This window comes from Aedes albopictus, chromosome 2 (assembly GCF_035046485.1).
Source record: "Aedes albopictus strain Foshan chromosome 2, AalbF5, whole genome shotgun sequence".
In the NCBI taxonomy this organism is placed as follows: domain Eukaryota; kingdom Metazoa; phylum Arthropoda; class Insecta; order Diptera; family Culicidae; genus Aedes; species Aedes albopictus.
Genome location: NC_085137.1, coordinates 484261954 through 484278168, shown reverse-complemented (window position 1 = coordinate 484278168; position 16215 = coordinate 484261954). Strand labels below are relative to the sequence as shown.

The window sequence follows — 16215 nt, the reverse complement described above, 5'->3', positions numbered from 1 at the left end:
TAAGGATTGCTTGCAGAATCCTCTTGAGGATTGCTTGCAGAATCCTCTTGAGGATTGCTTGCAGAATCCTCTTGAGGATTGCTTGCAGAATCCTCTTGAGGATTGCTTGCAGAATCCTCTTGAGGATTGCTTGCAGAATCCTCTTGAGGATTGCTTGCAGAATCCTCTTGAGGATTGCTTGCAGAATCCTCTTGAGGATTGCTTGCAGAATCCTCTTGAGGATTGCTTGCAGAATCCTCTTGAGGATTGCTTGCAGAATCCTCTTGAGGATTGCTTGCAGAATCCTCTTGAGGATTGCTTGCAGAATCCTCTTGAGGATTGCTTGCAGAATCCTCTTGAGGATTGCTTGCAGAATCCTCTTGAGGATTGCTTGCAGAATCCTCTTGAGGATTGCTTGCAGAATCCTCTTGAGGATTGCTTGCAGAATCCTCTTGAGGATTGCTTGCAGAATCCTCTTGAGGATTGCTTGCAGAATCCTCTTGAGGATTGCTTGCAGAATCCTCTTGAGGATTGCTTGCAGAATCCTCTTGAGGATTGCTTGCAGAATCCTCTTGAGGATTGCTTGCAGAATCCTCTTGAGGATTGCTTGCAGAATCCTCTTGAGGATTGCTTGCAGAATCCTCTTGAGGATTGCTTGGAGAATCCTCTTGAGGATTGCTTGCAGAATCCTCTTGAGGATTGCTTGCAGAATCCTCGTGAGGATTGCTTGCAGAATCCTCTTGAGGATTGCTTGCAGAATCCTCTTGAGGATTGCTTGCAGAATCCTCTTGAGGATTGCTTGCAGAATCCTCTTGAGGATTGCTTGCAGAATTCTCTTGAGGATTGCTTGCAGAATCCTCTTGAGGATTGCTTGCAGAATCCTCTTGAGGATTGCTTGCAGAATCCTCTTGAGGATTGCTTGCAGAATCCTCTTGAGGATTGCTTGCAGAATCATCTTGAGGATTGCTTGCAGAATCCTCTTGAGGATTGTGTTAGATATTATTAGAGTTTTGAATTTTTACGCCACTGTGTCAACAGGTAGATCGGCTAAATGAGTGACTACATCTGTTGTAGTCGCTAGGCTGCATGAGAGAAGAAGCCAACAAGGTATCATTGATGTGCTCTCGCAGCATCTCCAACAGGAGAAAATGTAATAGAGTTAGTTAAATTTCGATCATCGGACGTGTCGGTTGCGATCGTTGGATCGCACGTCGGTGACTAAAAATACAGTCCACTATAATTAAAATAAACGCGTGTGCTAATTAAACCAGTGCGATTAATAAAATCATTTCTCGTGAACGTATCACATAAGTCGTCGCGTGTGTCATCCGAATTCTTCATTCGCGGGTTCTTTCGCTGAAGTGCGAACCGGGAGATTTCCCACATTTTTGGTCCTGGCGATCCGGATTTGCCAGATCTGTGAAGAAGAATACTCGGTGGTAGTGCGCGTCGCTTGGGTTTGATTCGGTTATCGACCCGGTGTGAATTACAATAGACCAGTGCGGTCTGATTGTTCGCCTTTGTACTGGCGCAGTGCACAGTGATATTACTCCGCCGGCGTGGAGAACGCTGGGGAAAGTGGATTAATTGCTGTTGTTGCTGGTGCTGATTGTTGCTGCTGTGGTTGGTGCTGACTGTTGCTGCTGTTGGATACGTCGTCGTCGTCGCGGTGCGGTGCTTGGATAACTGCATGCGTGGTTGCAGTTGATTGCCATCGAGGATCGAGAAGGATCCTGTTCGTCTGCTGTGGACATCACCATCGGTACCCAAGGCCCCTGGACGGTTGGATTCGCCGAAATTCAGATAAGTACAGTGTGCGTGAGATTGTGTGGTTGAGGTGGTTTAGCCTGGCTTTTATTACATTCGCCAGCTAGATCGAAAGCTCTACGAGCGGTAGAGAAATTTTAAGCTCTGATAGAGACTTAATTGCATGCGACACTGTACTCATCAGTAGCATTCTGTGGAGAAAGTGTTTGAGTTTCTCCGGTTTGATGATTTTGGGATTAAAGATTGCTTGATTTCATAGAGATTTCTAAATTCTGGTAGATTTAATCTGTCAACTGTCAATCGTTCGGTCGCTTGAGGTCTCGGGAGTGAGTTGTGGTTGTGGTGATTCACAGTGCGTGATAAGTGCCTGCCTAACGATGACGGTGCCTGAGCTGAGACAACTTGTGAAGCAAGAACGACTTGCTTGGATATCTTTGGAGAATATCGAGGAGTTCTTGTCGTTGTACCAGGCGGATCGAGATAGAAGTGTAGTGAATCTACGATTGAAGAAACTGGATGAAGTGTATGATAAATACTGTGAAGTGAGAGTGAATATTGAAGTGATTACCGATGACTTGGACGTCGATCAAGGAACGGAAAATACCTCTGAGGATGGAGCTGTAGGACATGCTGATATGGTCGAGGCTCGCCAACGAGAAAACGAAGAGATCTTCAAGGAATTCGAAAACAAGTACTTTCGATTGAAGCAGGCGCTACTTTCGAAGGTCAGTGTATCAACGGAAGTTGTTGAACGCCGAAGGGATGAGGTCCAGACTCACCAGTCATCGCGAACGAGATATCCTGAACTGAAGTTACCCACTTTCTCTGGGAGACTGTCGGAGTGGATGAACTTTCGGGACAACTTCAGATCATTGATACACGATAACAACCAACTCAGTGCGATCGATAAGTTCAACTACTTACGCACATCGCTGAAGGACGACGCTCTGTATCAGATCAACCAGATTCAGGTTAAAGCTGCCAATTATGATCTAGCTTGGGGCATTCTGGAGTCAAAGTTCGAGAACCACAAGTTGATCGCCCAGGAGCACTTGAAGTCATTGTTCAATGTTGCTCCGTTGAAGTCTGAGACTTTCCAAGGCCTGAATCATATCCTGATGACGTTTAAGATCAACCTTCAGCAGTTGGAGAAGTTGGGAGAAGATACTGCGCAGTGGAGCACGCTGCTAGCCTTCATGCTTTCCCAGAAGTTGGATGATGATACGCTTCGTCTTTGGGAAACTCACCACAGTTCGAAGAACATTCCGTCGTATACAGCGATGGTTGACTTTCTCGAGAATCATTGTGCCATCCTACAATCAACGTCGGCACGGAAGACCAATGAGTTCAAGAAAGCTTCGAAACCCCCATTTGTTCATGCTGCGGTATCAACCAAAAATTGCACGGTATGCAATGGAGGTTCACATTCCGTTGAGCAGTGTTCGAGTTTTGGCAGAATGAAGATCGTGGATAGGAAGGTGCTAGCCCGGAAGCTTGGATTGTGTCTGAACTGCTTACGTTCTGGACATTTCGTTGCGGACTGTTCGAGATCATCGTGTGGAAAGTGTGGTCAGCGGCACCACCATTTGCTGCATCCATACAGCAACCCTGTAGGCCAAGGGCAGAACGTGAATCAGCCCTCCTCCCAGAGACACACGAAAGGACCTCAAGCCGCGAACTCTCAATCTCTGCAATCCAATCAAGCCCAAAACCGGAACAATTCTCAACACTCACAGACTACACCAACCCCAAGTACATCCTCGCAAAATGCATGCTTACCACCTCCCACCAATCCTTCTACTGTACACCACACTGCTACACCATCAAAAACACACCACCATTCAAACACTGCCTTATTATCTACTGCAATTGTGAAGCTCGGTGATCACCATGGAAACACCGTACTTGCACGCGCTTTGCTGGATAATGGTTCTCAAGTCTGTCTGATGACTGAGAATCTCGCTCAACGGTTGAGCTTCCGAAGGATTCGGGAGAACATGCCGGTGAACGGAGTTGGTGGTTCGTGTTCAGTTGCTAAACAAGCTGTATTAGCTATAGTCCTGTCATGCAACTCGTCGTACGAGACAGGGGAGGTCAAATTCCTGGTTCTACCGAAGATTACTACAAGTCTACCGCAGCAATACATCGATACGTCATCGTGGAATCTGCCATCAGGAGTATGCCTGGCGGATCCCGGCTTCAATGAACCTGGTTCGATCGACGTGATACTGGGAGTAGCTGTCTTCTACGAGTTGCTACTATGTGAGCAGCTGAAACTCTCCAGGTCAGGTCCGATTCTCCACAACACGGAACTAGGATGGATCGTCGCTGGAGAGCTACCGGAAGCAGCTATCGTGAGCTACAGTGCAGTAACTTCATCGTCGGTAACAACTACAGAGGTTTTTGAGGAGCTGACAAAGTTTTGGGAATTGGAAGCTTGCAACACGAAGAGCTGTCTGTCCATCGAGGAGTCTGCCTGCGAAACCATCTTCGAGGAGACAACCACCAGAGATCTGGATGGGAAGTTCCGAGTGCAGCTACCAAAGAAGAAACACATGCTGGACAAATTAGGAAACTCAAAGGCAATAGCCAGAAAACGCTATTTGTCAATGGAGAAACGACTAGATGCCAACCCAGAACTAAAGACCATGTATACGGCATTTATGCATGAGTATCTTCAGATAGGACATATGAAGGAGATAAAGGTGGAAGAGGAAGAATCAAGTCTAGAGTACTACATTCCGCATCACGCTGTCCTGAAGCCGGACAGCACGACAACTAAGCTAAGAGTTGTTTTCGATGCATCCTGTCCAACGGATACGGGTGTGTCCCTCAACGATGTTCTGATGGTTGGGCCTGTTGTTCAGGATGATCTGCGGAGCATCCTACTACGTTTTCGACTGTTTAGGTATGCTGTTATAGGAGATGCAGAGAAAATGTATCGAATGGTATGGCAGCAAGCGTCAGACCAACTTCTCCATAAGATATTCTGGAGAGATTCTTCAGAGGAGCCACTGCGGACGTACAAGCTTACTACCGTTACGTATGGTACATCATCTGCACCATACCTCGCTACTCGCTGTTTGAATCAATGTGCCGAAGAAGGAGCAGAACGCTATCCAGTTGCTGCAGCGATAGTCAAGAAGACCTTTTACGTGGATGATATGCTAGCGGGCTTCCACACTGTTGAAGAAGGGAAACTTGTTTGCAAGGACGTCCGAGAACTTCTGCAAGGATCAGGTTTCAATCTGAGGAAGTGGAACAGCAATGATCCGGAAATCTTGTCGGAAATCCCTTCTCAATTACGTGACGATCGTGAAGTTCTTGATCTGGATGAGAAGGTGACGGTGAAGACGTTGGGTCTAACTTGGGAGCCAGCTACGGATACGTTGCGAATCAAGGTTCCCAGCTGGAAGCCTGAAGGGCCAGTAACGCATCGAATCGTTCTCTCAGAGATCGCACGGCTTTTCGATCCATATGGACTAGTGGGTCCAGTAATAGTTCAAGGAAAGCTATTCCTGCAAGAGCTTTGGCAAGCAAAGTACTCCTGGGATGAGCTTTTAAGTGACGACCTCCAGTCACGATGGCTGGAGTTCAGGAGAAACCTCATCGAGCTTGATGCAATCTCTGTACCCAGGTGGATTGCATATGGAAAAGATGTGATCTCTTGCGAAATCCACGGATTCAGTGACGCTAGCGACAAGGCCTACGGAGCAACAGTCTACCTGCGATGTGTGAACCTGGACGGAGAAATAACGGTCAACCTGGTGATGACCAAATCAAAGGTTGCACCTTTGGAAGATCTCAGCCGACGAAAAAAGAAGCAATCTACGCCTCGTCTAGAGTTGTCTGGAGCGCTCCTGCTCGCCCATCTCTACGAATCCGTCATTAGCAGTCTGGGGATTGCAGCAACGTCTTTCTTTTGGACGGATTCGACAATCGTTAAATGCTGGATTTCGTCGCACCCCTCAAGATGGCAAGCTTTCGTCGGAAATCGTGTGTCTGAGATACAGCATGCCACGAAAGGTGGTGTGTGGAATCATGTGCCAGGAATTGAGAATCCTGCTGACATTATCTCGAGAGGAGCAACGCCAGCGCAGATAGCAAACAGTTCCCTTTGGTGGAACGGACCAGAGTGGCTCAGAAAGGATATCGGATGTTGGCCGAAGAATATGCAAGTTCCAGATAAACACTTCGACTCGGTGACCCTGGAGGAAAGACCGCTCGTGTCTGCAGTTCTACAGGCACTACCTCCAAGTGAAGTGTTCATGCTTCGATCGTCTCTTTTGAACCTTGTTCGTCTGATAGCCTGGATTCGTCGTTTTGCGAACAATTGTCGACAGAGGAGTGGACAACAGAGAATGATAGGGTCGTTGACAGCAGAAGAGCATGATTCAGCGCTGTTAGCTTTGGTACAGCTAGCCCAGTCAGAATGCTTTCCGCTAGACTTGGCAGACATCGCAGCTAAGAACGAGGTGAGACCAACTTCAAAGTTGCACAATCTACACCCCATGATGACCGATGGGATACTTTGCGTTGGCGGCCGGCTGGGAAACGCTCCGGTTTCACCAGGCCGTAGACATCCAATGATTCTGGACAGTCGCCATCCGCTTACAAAGCTGATTCTTTTGGATTATCATCATCGGCTACTACATGGAGGACCACAGCTGATGATAGCTTGCGTTCGAGAGAAGTTCTGGCCATTAAGCGTACGGAACCTTGCGAGGAAGATCATGCACGAGTGCGTGAAATGTTTTCGAGCAAAGCCACGTAGCCATGAGCAATTGATGGGAGATCTACCATTGGAGCGAGTATCGCCAGCCCCTGCCTTCCAGCGTGTGGGCATCGACTATTGTGGCCCTTTCGAGTTGCAACCAGCCACCCGAAAAGGAGCACCGGTGAAGTGTTATCTTTGCCTGTTTGTGTGCTTGGTCTGCAAAGCAGTTCATGTTGAAGTTGTGATGGATCTCACAAGCGAAGCTTTCCTTGCCGCTCTAAGGCGATTTGTCGCAAGGCGTGGACGGCCTGAGATGATTCTGTGCGACAACGCCTCCAACTTTGTCGGAGCCCGACGAGAGTTGAACGAGCTGCATAGACTATTTCAACAACAGCAATTCCAGGAACGAGTTTCAACGAGTGCAATGCGAGACTTGATAGAGTTCAAGTTTATCCCAGCGAGATCCCCGAACTTTGGCGGCCTATGGGAGGCCGCAGTCAAATCGCTGAAAGGGCATATGCGGAGAGTAGTCGGTAACAGAACGTTGAAACTGGACGAGATGCACACTGTCGTGACGCAGATTGAAGCTTGCCTCAACTCAAGGCCGTTGACACCGTTGAGCAACGATCCGCGTGACTTGGAAGTTCTAACGCCTGGGCACTTCTTAATTCAGCGCCCTCTTACCGCTATACCTGAGCCAAGCCTCAGTGAGGTACCGGAGGGAAGACTTAGCAGATGGCAACGTGTCCAAAGCTACAGCCAGCAGATTTGGAAACGTTGGTCAACGGATTACCTGTCGACGCTGCAGAGCCGCAACAAGTGGACAAGACAGCGAAATAACCTGAGCGTTGGAACGATGGTTCTTCTTAAAGAAGATAATATTCCTCCACTGAAGTGGAGGTTGGGAACAGTAACGGAGATTCATCCCGGTCCAGACGGAAATACGAGAGTTGTCACCGTCCGCACGAAGGATGGTTCGTATCGTCGAGCCATTTCGAAGATTTGTATTCTGCCTATGCAAGATACCAGCGCAGTTGCCGAAGAACAGTGAAGCCTGTTCAACAATAAGTATTATCGCCCCCGTTGGGGCACTTTGGCATCTTGCGGTGTACTTCCGCCGCTTTCGCCAGGGGGCTACCCCTAAGTTATGTATTTCATCTGTATGTATCCAGCAACCCACTGATCGGCTCTCCTTCGACAGCAATATCCCGTTCTACGTATTTCTGGACATCCTGTTCATCCGACTACAATGAAATAAAGTGATCATCGCCCCCATTGGGGGCAACCGTTGGCAACTTCGTGGCACTCTGGCCACAACTGCCGAGGGGGCCGACGTTTAAGTTATGTTTAGCACAATTGAATTTGTATTCCGGATCCAAACGCGTTATCATTCTTTGGCAGATTTGGATCCACCACTCATCGTGTTCGTCCATCAATGTGATCAAGGAAGATCAGCTCAGCTAAGTTTGGCCCCATATGGGGCAAAGTTGGCGATTTACGACGGCACAAGTCGTTTATGCCAGGGGCCGCTATTCAAGTTACGTTAGGTTAAGTTTGAATCAACTCGGAAGCCAATCGTTTTCCCTTCCATCAGGATCAACTCCACGGACTCAACAATCATCGCTCATCTAGTATGTGTTCTCCCACGGATTTCAACAACTACAGCTAAGTATGGCCCCAGTAGGGGCACTATTGGCAGACGGCGGCGCTTCTTGCCGCACACGCCAGGGGCCGCCCTCAAAGTTACGTTTTTCAAGCCTAAAAGATTGTTCGGAGCCCAATCGGTCTTTCTCTTCGACAGACATCCTCTACGTTGACTTCAAGCTCAGCATGACGGCCACTTCTCCGTAGCTTTTACGCCCCCATAGGGGCACACTTTGGCACGAATGGACACCTGTTCCGTTATCGCCAGGGGGCGACAGATAAGTTATGTCCCTCCAATTTTCAAATCATTTCGGAATCAAACCGTGTCACTCTTCAACAGCATACGGGTACGACCGGAAGAAGCTATGAATGAGAAGCAGCGTCAGGATCTGATGGCATCATCGGAAGGCATCGAATGAGGATCAGTCGTAGTCAACTGGCGAACGGACAAGAATCGTTTACAGCGTACAATAGGAGGTCAGATCGGGAACCATACAACGTTGGCAAAAGGTCGACGAACTGGAGAAGATCCGTTTTGTCGTGTATTTCAATAATTAGTTTTAGATGTTTTGAATTGGAATTGAGTGAACTCAAGGCGGCCGGTATGTTAGATATTATTAGAGTTTTGAATTTTTACGCCACTGTGTCAACAGGTAGATCGGCTAAATGAGTGACTACATCTGTTGTAGTCGCTAGGCTGCATGAGAGAAGTAGCCAACAAGGTATCATTGATGTGCTCTCGCAGCATCTCCAACAGGAGAAAATGTAATAGAGTTAGTTAAATTTCGATCATCGGACGTGTCGGTTGCGATCGTTGGATCGCACGTCGGTGACTAAAAATACAGTCCACTATAATTAAAATAAACGCGTGTGCTAATTAAACCAGTGCGATTAATAAAATCATTTCTCGTGAACGTATCACATAAGTCGTCGCGTGTGTCATCCGAATTCTTCATTCGCGGGTTCTTTCGCTGAAGTGCGAACCGGGAGATTTCCCACAGATTGCTTGCAGAATCCTCTTGAGGATTGCTTGCAGAATCCTCTTGAGGATTGCTTGCAGAATCCTCTTGAGGATTGCTTGCAGAATCCTCTTGAGGATTGCTTGCAGAATCCTCTTGAGGATTGCTTGGAGAATCCTCTTGAGGATTGCTTGCAGAATCCTCTTGAGGATTGCTTGCAGAATCCTCTTGAGGATTGCTTGCAGAATCCTCTTGAGGATTGCTTGCAGAATCCTCTTGAGGATTGCTTGCAGAATCCTCTTGAGGATTGCTTGCAGAATCCTCTTGAGGATTGCTTGCAGAATCCTCTTGAGGATTGCTTGCAGAATCCTCTTGAGGATTGCTTGCAGAATCCTCTTGAGGATTGCTTGCAGAATCCTCTTGAGGATTGCTTGCAGAATCCTCTTGAGGATTGCTTGCAGAATCCTCTTGAGGATTGCTTGCAGAATCCTCTTGAGGATTGCTTGCAGAATCCTCTTGAGGATTGCTTGCAGAATCCTCTTGAGGATTGCTTGCAGAATCCTCTTGAGGATTGCTTGCAGAATCCTCTTGAGGATTGCTTGCAGAATCCTCTTGAGGATTGCTTGCAGAATCCTCTTGAGGATTGCTTGCAGAATCCTCTTGAGGATTGCTTGCAGAATCCTCTTGAGGATTGCTTGCAGAATCCTCTTGAGGATTGCTTGCAGAATCCTCTTGAGGATTGCTTGCAGAATCCTCTTGAGGATTGCTTGCAGAATCCTCTTCAGGATCTTTTATTGGAATCCAGGTGAACTTCCAGGGGAATCCTGGACTGGATCACAAGGGAATCTTTGAGAGGATTTCAGGGGAACCTTCTACAAGATTCCAGGAGAATCCTAGACAAGAGTCCAGAGAAATCTTCGACAGGATTCCAGGGGAATTTTCAACAACATTTCAGGAGAATCGACAGGATTCCAGGGAGATCTTCGACAGGATTCCAGGGGGATCCTCGACAGGATTCCAGGGGGATCCTCGACAGGATTCCAGGGGGATCCTCGACAGGATTCCAGGGGAATCCTCGACAGGATTTCTGGGGAATCCTCGACAGGATTCTAGGGGAATCCTCGACAGGATTCCAGGGGAATCCTCGACAGGATTCCAGGGGAATCCTTGCCAGAATTCCAGGGGAATCCTCGACAGGATTCCAGGGGAATCCTCGACAGGATTCCAGGGGAATCCTCGACAGGATTCCAGGGGAATCCTCGACAGGATTCCAGGGGAATCCTCGACAGGATTCCAGGGGAATCCTCGACAGGATTCCAGGGGAATCCTCGACAGGATTCCAGGGGAATCCTCGACAGGATTCCAGGGGAATCCTCGACAGGATTCCAGGGGAATCCTCGACAGGATTCCAGGGGAATCCTCGACAGGATTCCAGGGGAATCCTCGACAGGATTCCAGGGGAATCCTCGACAGGATTCCAGGGGAATCCTCGACAGGATTCCAGGGGAATCCTCGACAGGATTCCAGGGGAATCCTCGACAGGATTCCAGGGGAATCCTCGACAGGATTCCAGGGGAATCCTCGACAGGATTCCAGGGGAATCCTCGACAGGATTCCAGGGGAATCCTCGACAGGATTCCAGGGGAATCCTCGACAGGATTCCAGGGGAATCCTCGACAGGATTCCAGGGGAATCCTCGACAGGATTCCAGGGGAATCCTCGACAGGATTCCAGGGGAATCCTCGACAGGATTCCAGGGGAATCCTCGACAGGATTCCAGGGGAATCCTCGACAGGATTCCAGGGGAATCCTCGACAGGATTCCAGGGGAATCCTCGACAGGATTCCAGGGGAATCCTCGACAGGATTCCAGGGGAATCCTCGACAGGATTCCAGGGGAATCCTCGACAGGATTCCAGGGGAATCCTCGACAGGATTCCAGGGGAATCCTCGACAGGATTCCAGGGGAATCCTCGACAGGATTCCAGGGGGATCCTCGACAGGATTCCAGGGGAATCCTCGACAGGATTCCAGGGGGATCCTCGACAGGATTCCAGGGGAATCCTCGACAGGATTCCAGGGGAATCCTCGACAGGATTCCAGGGGAATCCTCGACAGGATTCCAGGGGAATCCTCGACAGGATTCCAGGGGAATCCTCGACAGGATTCCTGGGGAATCCTCGACAGGATTCCAGGGGAATCCTCGACAGGATTCCAGGGGAATCCTCGACAGGATTCCAGGGGAATCCTCGACGGAATCCTCGACAGGATTCCAGGGGAATCCTCGACAGGATTCCAGGGGAATCCTCGACAGGATTCCAGGGGAATCCTCGACAGGATTCCAGGGGAATCCTCGACAGGATTCCAGGGGAATCCTCGACAGTATTCCAGGGGAATCCTCGACAGGATTCCAGGGGAATCCTCGACAGGATTCCAGGGGAATCCTCGACAGGATTCCAGGGGAATCCTCGACAGGATTCCAGGGGAATCCTCGACAGGATTCCAGGGGAATCCTCGACAGGATTCCAGGGGAATCCTCGACAGGATTCCAGGGGAATCCTCGACAGGATTCCAGGGGAATCCTCGACAGGATTCCAGGGGAATCCTCGACAGGATTCCAGGGGAATCCTCGACAGGATTCCAGGGGAATCCTCGACAGGATTCCAGGGGAATCCTCGACAGGATTCCAGGGGAATCCTCGACAGGATTCCAGGGGAATCCTCGACAGGATTCCAGGGGAATCCTCGACAGGATTCCAGGGGAATCCTCGACGGGATTCCAGGGGAATCCTCGACAGGATTCCAGGGGAATCCTCGACAGGATTCCAGGGGAATCCTCGACAGGATTCCAGGGGAATCCTCGACAGGATTCCAGGGGAATCCTCGACAGGATTCCAGGGGAATCCTCGACAGGATTCCAGGGGAATCCTCGACAAGATTCCAGGGGAATCCTCGACAGGATTCCAGGGGAATCCTCGACAGGATTCCAGGGGAATCCTCGACAGGATTCCAGGGGAATCCTCGACAGGATTCCAGGGGAATCCTCGACAGGATTCCAGGGGAATCCTCGACAGGATTCCAGGGGAATCCTCGACAGGATTCCAGGGGAATCCTCGACAGGATTCCAGAGGAATCCTCGACAGGATTCCAGGGGAATCCTCGACAGGATTCCAGGGGAATCCTCGACAGGATTCCAGGGGAATCCTCGACAGGATTCCAGGGGAATCCTCGACAGGATTCCAGGGGAATTCTCGACAGGATTCCAGGGGAATCCTCGACAGGATTCCAGGGCAATCCTCGACAGGATTCCAAGGGAATCCTCGACAGGATTCCAGGGGAATCCTCGACAGGATTCCAGGGGAATCCTCGACAGGATTCCAGGGGAATCCTCGACAGGATTCCAGGGGAATCCTTGACAGGATTCCAGGGGAATCCTCTGCAGGATTCCAGGGGAATCTTCGACAGGATTCTAGGAGATTCCTCGACAGGATTCCAGGGGAATCTTCGACAGGATTCTAGGGGATTTCCTCGACAGGATTCCAGAGGAATCCTTGACAAGATTCCGAAAAGAAAAATCTGGCATCCCTGATCTCTGCTACCTGCTCGTTGGCATAATATGTCTGAGTCTGGCGAATGGGATGCATTGTTCCCACCTTGCCCCGTTCCCTGGGAGTCTCCGAGCCATTCAACTTAATAAGAAGAGCCCCTTCTTGCATTTATCCGGTGCGGGTGGTTGTTGTGAGGGGGGGGCGGATCTCCCCGGATTGTGGACTGGCAAGGATAAATAACTGGCGAGAGAAGTGGGTCGTCTTCTTGTCGTTGTCGTCGTCGTCGTCGTCGTCGTCTTCGGTACGTGCCAGGATAACGGTGCAGCTAATATTGTTTGGATGCATCCTGTCGCACGCTTGTCATGAATCATTGTGATTTGCTTTTTTTTCTGTTGAATGTTTTTTGAAAAGCGTCTCGCCGGGTTTCGGGTGGACGGACAGACGACAGTAGCCACTACTGGGGAAAGAGGGATTGGGAAGATTTATGATGTTGACACGACGTTTTCTTTTGATTGGATTGGGACATGGCGTGACGAATGGCTATCTGCAAATCTGCAGTAGAAGATTTATTTCAGGGGGTGTTGAACTCAGATCTAGATTCTGTTTCTTTAAAACTATTAAGACTTCTAGTATCTTTCTCGCCACCTATCACTGAAGAAGCAGATACATGTCGACTAGTTGCTTTTATGTCATACCTTTCAATTCAGCACAATTCATTGCAGTGAAACTCTCAAAGATGCAGAGGATTCTTCGGCCTTTATTAACAAATTGTTACTAACAATGATGCATACCATTCGTGACCGGTTATATCACTTTAAAATTGTTCGATATTTAAACAACATTTTCAATCGCAACAGTCTTACTCAAACTCCTTTTCAATTCTGCTCCAAATCACGTGACACTAATCCTGCTGACAAAAACTAAACCACCAGCAACAGCAACAACCCCAACACACTTCGTGTCAATCGACCGTCACGAACCGGGATCCAATGTGTCACCATCAAACAACATGAATCCAATCACCCCCCCTCGTGTGATACCGTGATTTGGCAACGAAACCACAGTGCAGAGCCAGACATTCACTTCACACTCCTAAATAGAAGAAGATTGATAGAATCAGGCCACCCGGTTTCGTCTACTCAAATTAACAGCTCGAGCGAGCGTTCAACAATCACCTATCTAATTCTGCCGTAGGTATCTATTATCGTTATTGTTTGTCACCCATGGCATCGTGATGCACAAACTCACTCACACTCGTTCCTCCGAAATATTCAGATTCAGATTTCTCATTCGAGAAATCTGCTACCACCACCTTCGTCACCAGCTCAGCTTCCCACTATCTCGCACACGGTTATTTGCCTGCCAATTAACACCCCCGTGCCGGAATCGTGCCTCGGGCGGATTGTTTGTCTGTATATTCGGATGAATATTAGGTGTTTTTTTTTTTCTTTTATGGAAAGTCGGCCACCTAAATATCAGCGAGCGAATTTTCGATTCCAAGAAATGGACAACTTTTGCGCCGATATCAGTTCGCGAATTTCTAGGACATCGATCTCTACGCACGATCGATTGCTAGTGGAGTGTGGCGGTGTGATTCTTGTACGGTAAAGTGTACCCGTGTTTTATCTTTTATCTTTTAAGCACAATCCCAAGTTTTTTTTTCTGAGTCATAGAACAGGGGCTTTCAACTTGTGCGCCACGGTGCACCTAATGCACCACAATTAGGGTGTCCATTTGCGATTACTCGCGGGATCCATTCAAACATGCTTCCGGAGTTTTTCCATTGATTTCTCCCGGGATTTTTCAGGGATTTATTTTGGATTTTTTTTCGGCATTCCTTCAACGGTTTGCCCAAGGATTCCTTTCGGGATTCTTACCAGGTCTCCTATGTGGATTTTCCCTGCGTTTTTTTTTTTCAGGGATACCCCCAGGACTTTTTTTTTTCTGGAATTCCCTTGGGAATTCCTAGCGAGCACTCGGAAATCCAACAAAGTTCCGGTATGACTCTGCCTGCAGAGTCCTTGAGTAGGTAATCCTTACGTTGATGTTGGATACACAATCATCATCATCATCATGTTCAATAGGCGTAAGAAGTTTTTCAGAGCATTTTGGAGATATTGAAATTTCATTATTATTGGAATTTTTCTGAGAACTTCTTATCAATTCCTCCGAGGATTTTTCCCTGGATACAAGAATTGTGTCGAAAATTCCTTCAGGATTCTGCAAGCATTTTTCCACTAATTTTACTAGAATTTCTCTAAAATTTCGTCTGATGATTTTTACAGATTTTTGAAAAAAAATCCTCCATCGAATTCTCTAGGGATTTCATCAGAAATTCCATCTATCTTTTCCCAAGGGATTTCTTGTCGGTAGATTTCTTTAAAAATTTCTTCGAGGATTCCGTCACAAACTTCTCAGGAAATAACCCCAGGAGATCGTGCAGAGATTAATCCGATGGTTTTTACACGGAATATTTCACGTTTATTTTAGATTCCTCTAGAAATTCCTGCAAAAATCTGCTTAGATTTCCTCCAATTTCTTATGACTTTCCTGTGATGATTGGTCCCGAAGTTCTAAGATTTATCTGAAAATGATTTCGAAGATTTCACCAAGAGTATATGCGGAGGATTCGTCAGGAATTTTTCAGAAGATTTTCTCATGAATTCTAATAATTGCTCAGAGAATTTCTCTAAGAATTTCTACGAAGTTTCCCAAGCAATATTTTGATGGCCAATTTGTCTTGTGGAGGTTCTCAGAACCGTCGTAAAACTTAATACCTTTTATTTTGGTTTTATTATGGTTCTAAGAACCTCTTCTAGTATATTCATTTGAGGATTCCTTCAGAACTTTCAAGTGAATTTCTGAAAATGACTTAAGACATTCTTTAAAAGATTTATTCTGGAATTTCAAAAACAGAAATGGAACAAAAAATAACAGGTCAATTATCAAAAAGCTTATGAAATAAGTCGACCTAAAAACTTTAACGTTTTTAAAAAATATTTGTTTTATTGATTCTTTCGCTCGTCCCATGGGTCACCTTGTTATGGATTACCCTTTCGATAATGACGATTGCCGTTCATAACAGCTCAATTAAAAAAATAAATAAACGAATGATTTTTGAAGAAAAAAATATTTTAGTGCTTCATGTAAAATTTGTAATGTAGTAATTTGAATTGCCAATGCTATATTACATTCAAATATCAACCACATTACAGAGCTCGCCCTCCAGTCGCATTAAAATTTTGCGCAGTAATTTTAGACACAAATAAAGAATTAAAAGAATGTGCGGAGCTGATGCGCTTAAATTTTAATTTTTCCATACAATATTGACCCATCCTCCTGTAAATTTACGTCTCAGAAATCTAAAATGGTGTGGTTTGATGAGATCGCTTTAGTTTTTTTAGGTTTTTGGTTCTCTTACACATACCATCGCTTGCATTGATTTAGTTCACTTTCGTAATTCCGCTGAAGCACCCAACGCTGCTTCTGCAACACCACCGGTAGCCTCTTATGAAGTCTGAGTCTATTTTGTATTGCTCACGAGACCCCCGGAAATGATTCCGGAACACTACCGGTATGTTTAAATGTGCTCTGAGTTTATGA

The 16215-nt window shown here is 47.3% G+C and overlaps 2 protein-coding genes across 2 annotated transcripts in view; one reads left to right on the top strand and one right to left on the bottom strand.

Moving 5' to 3' along the window:
- Positions 1-16215, bottom strand: part of LOC109399288 (uncharacterized) — a 691732-nt gene that overhangs the window by 562765 nt on the left and 112752 nt on the right. The gene's annotated exons all lie outside the window — the stretch shown is intronic.
- LOC115258211 (uncharacterized) lies at positions 2124-7514 on the top strand. Its single transcript, XM_029858284.2, has one exon. The coding sequence runs from the start codon at positions 2124-2126 to the stop codon at positions 7512-7514; it is 5391 nt and encodes a 1796-aa protein (XP_029714144.2).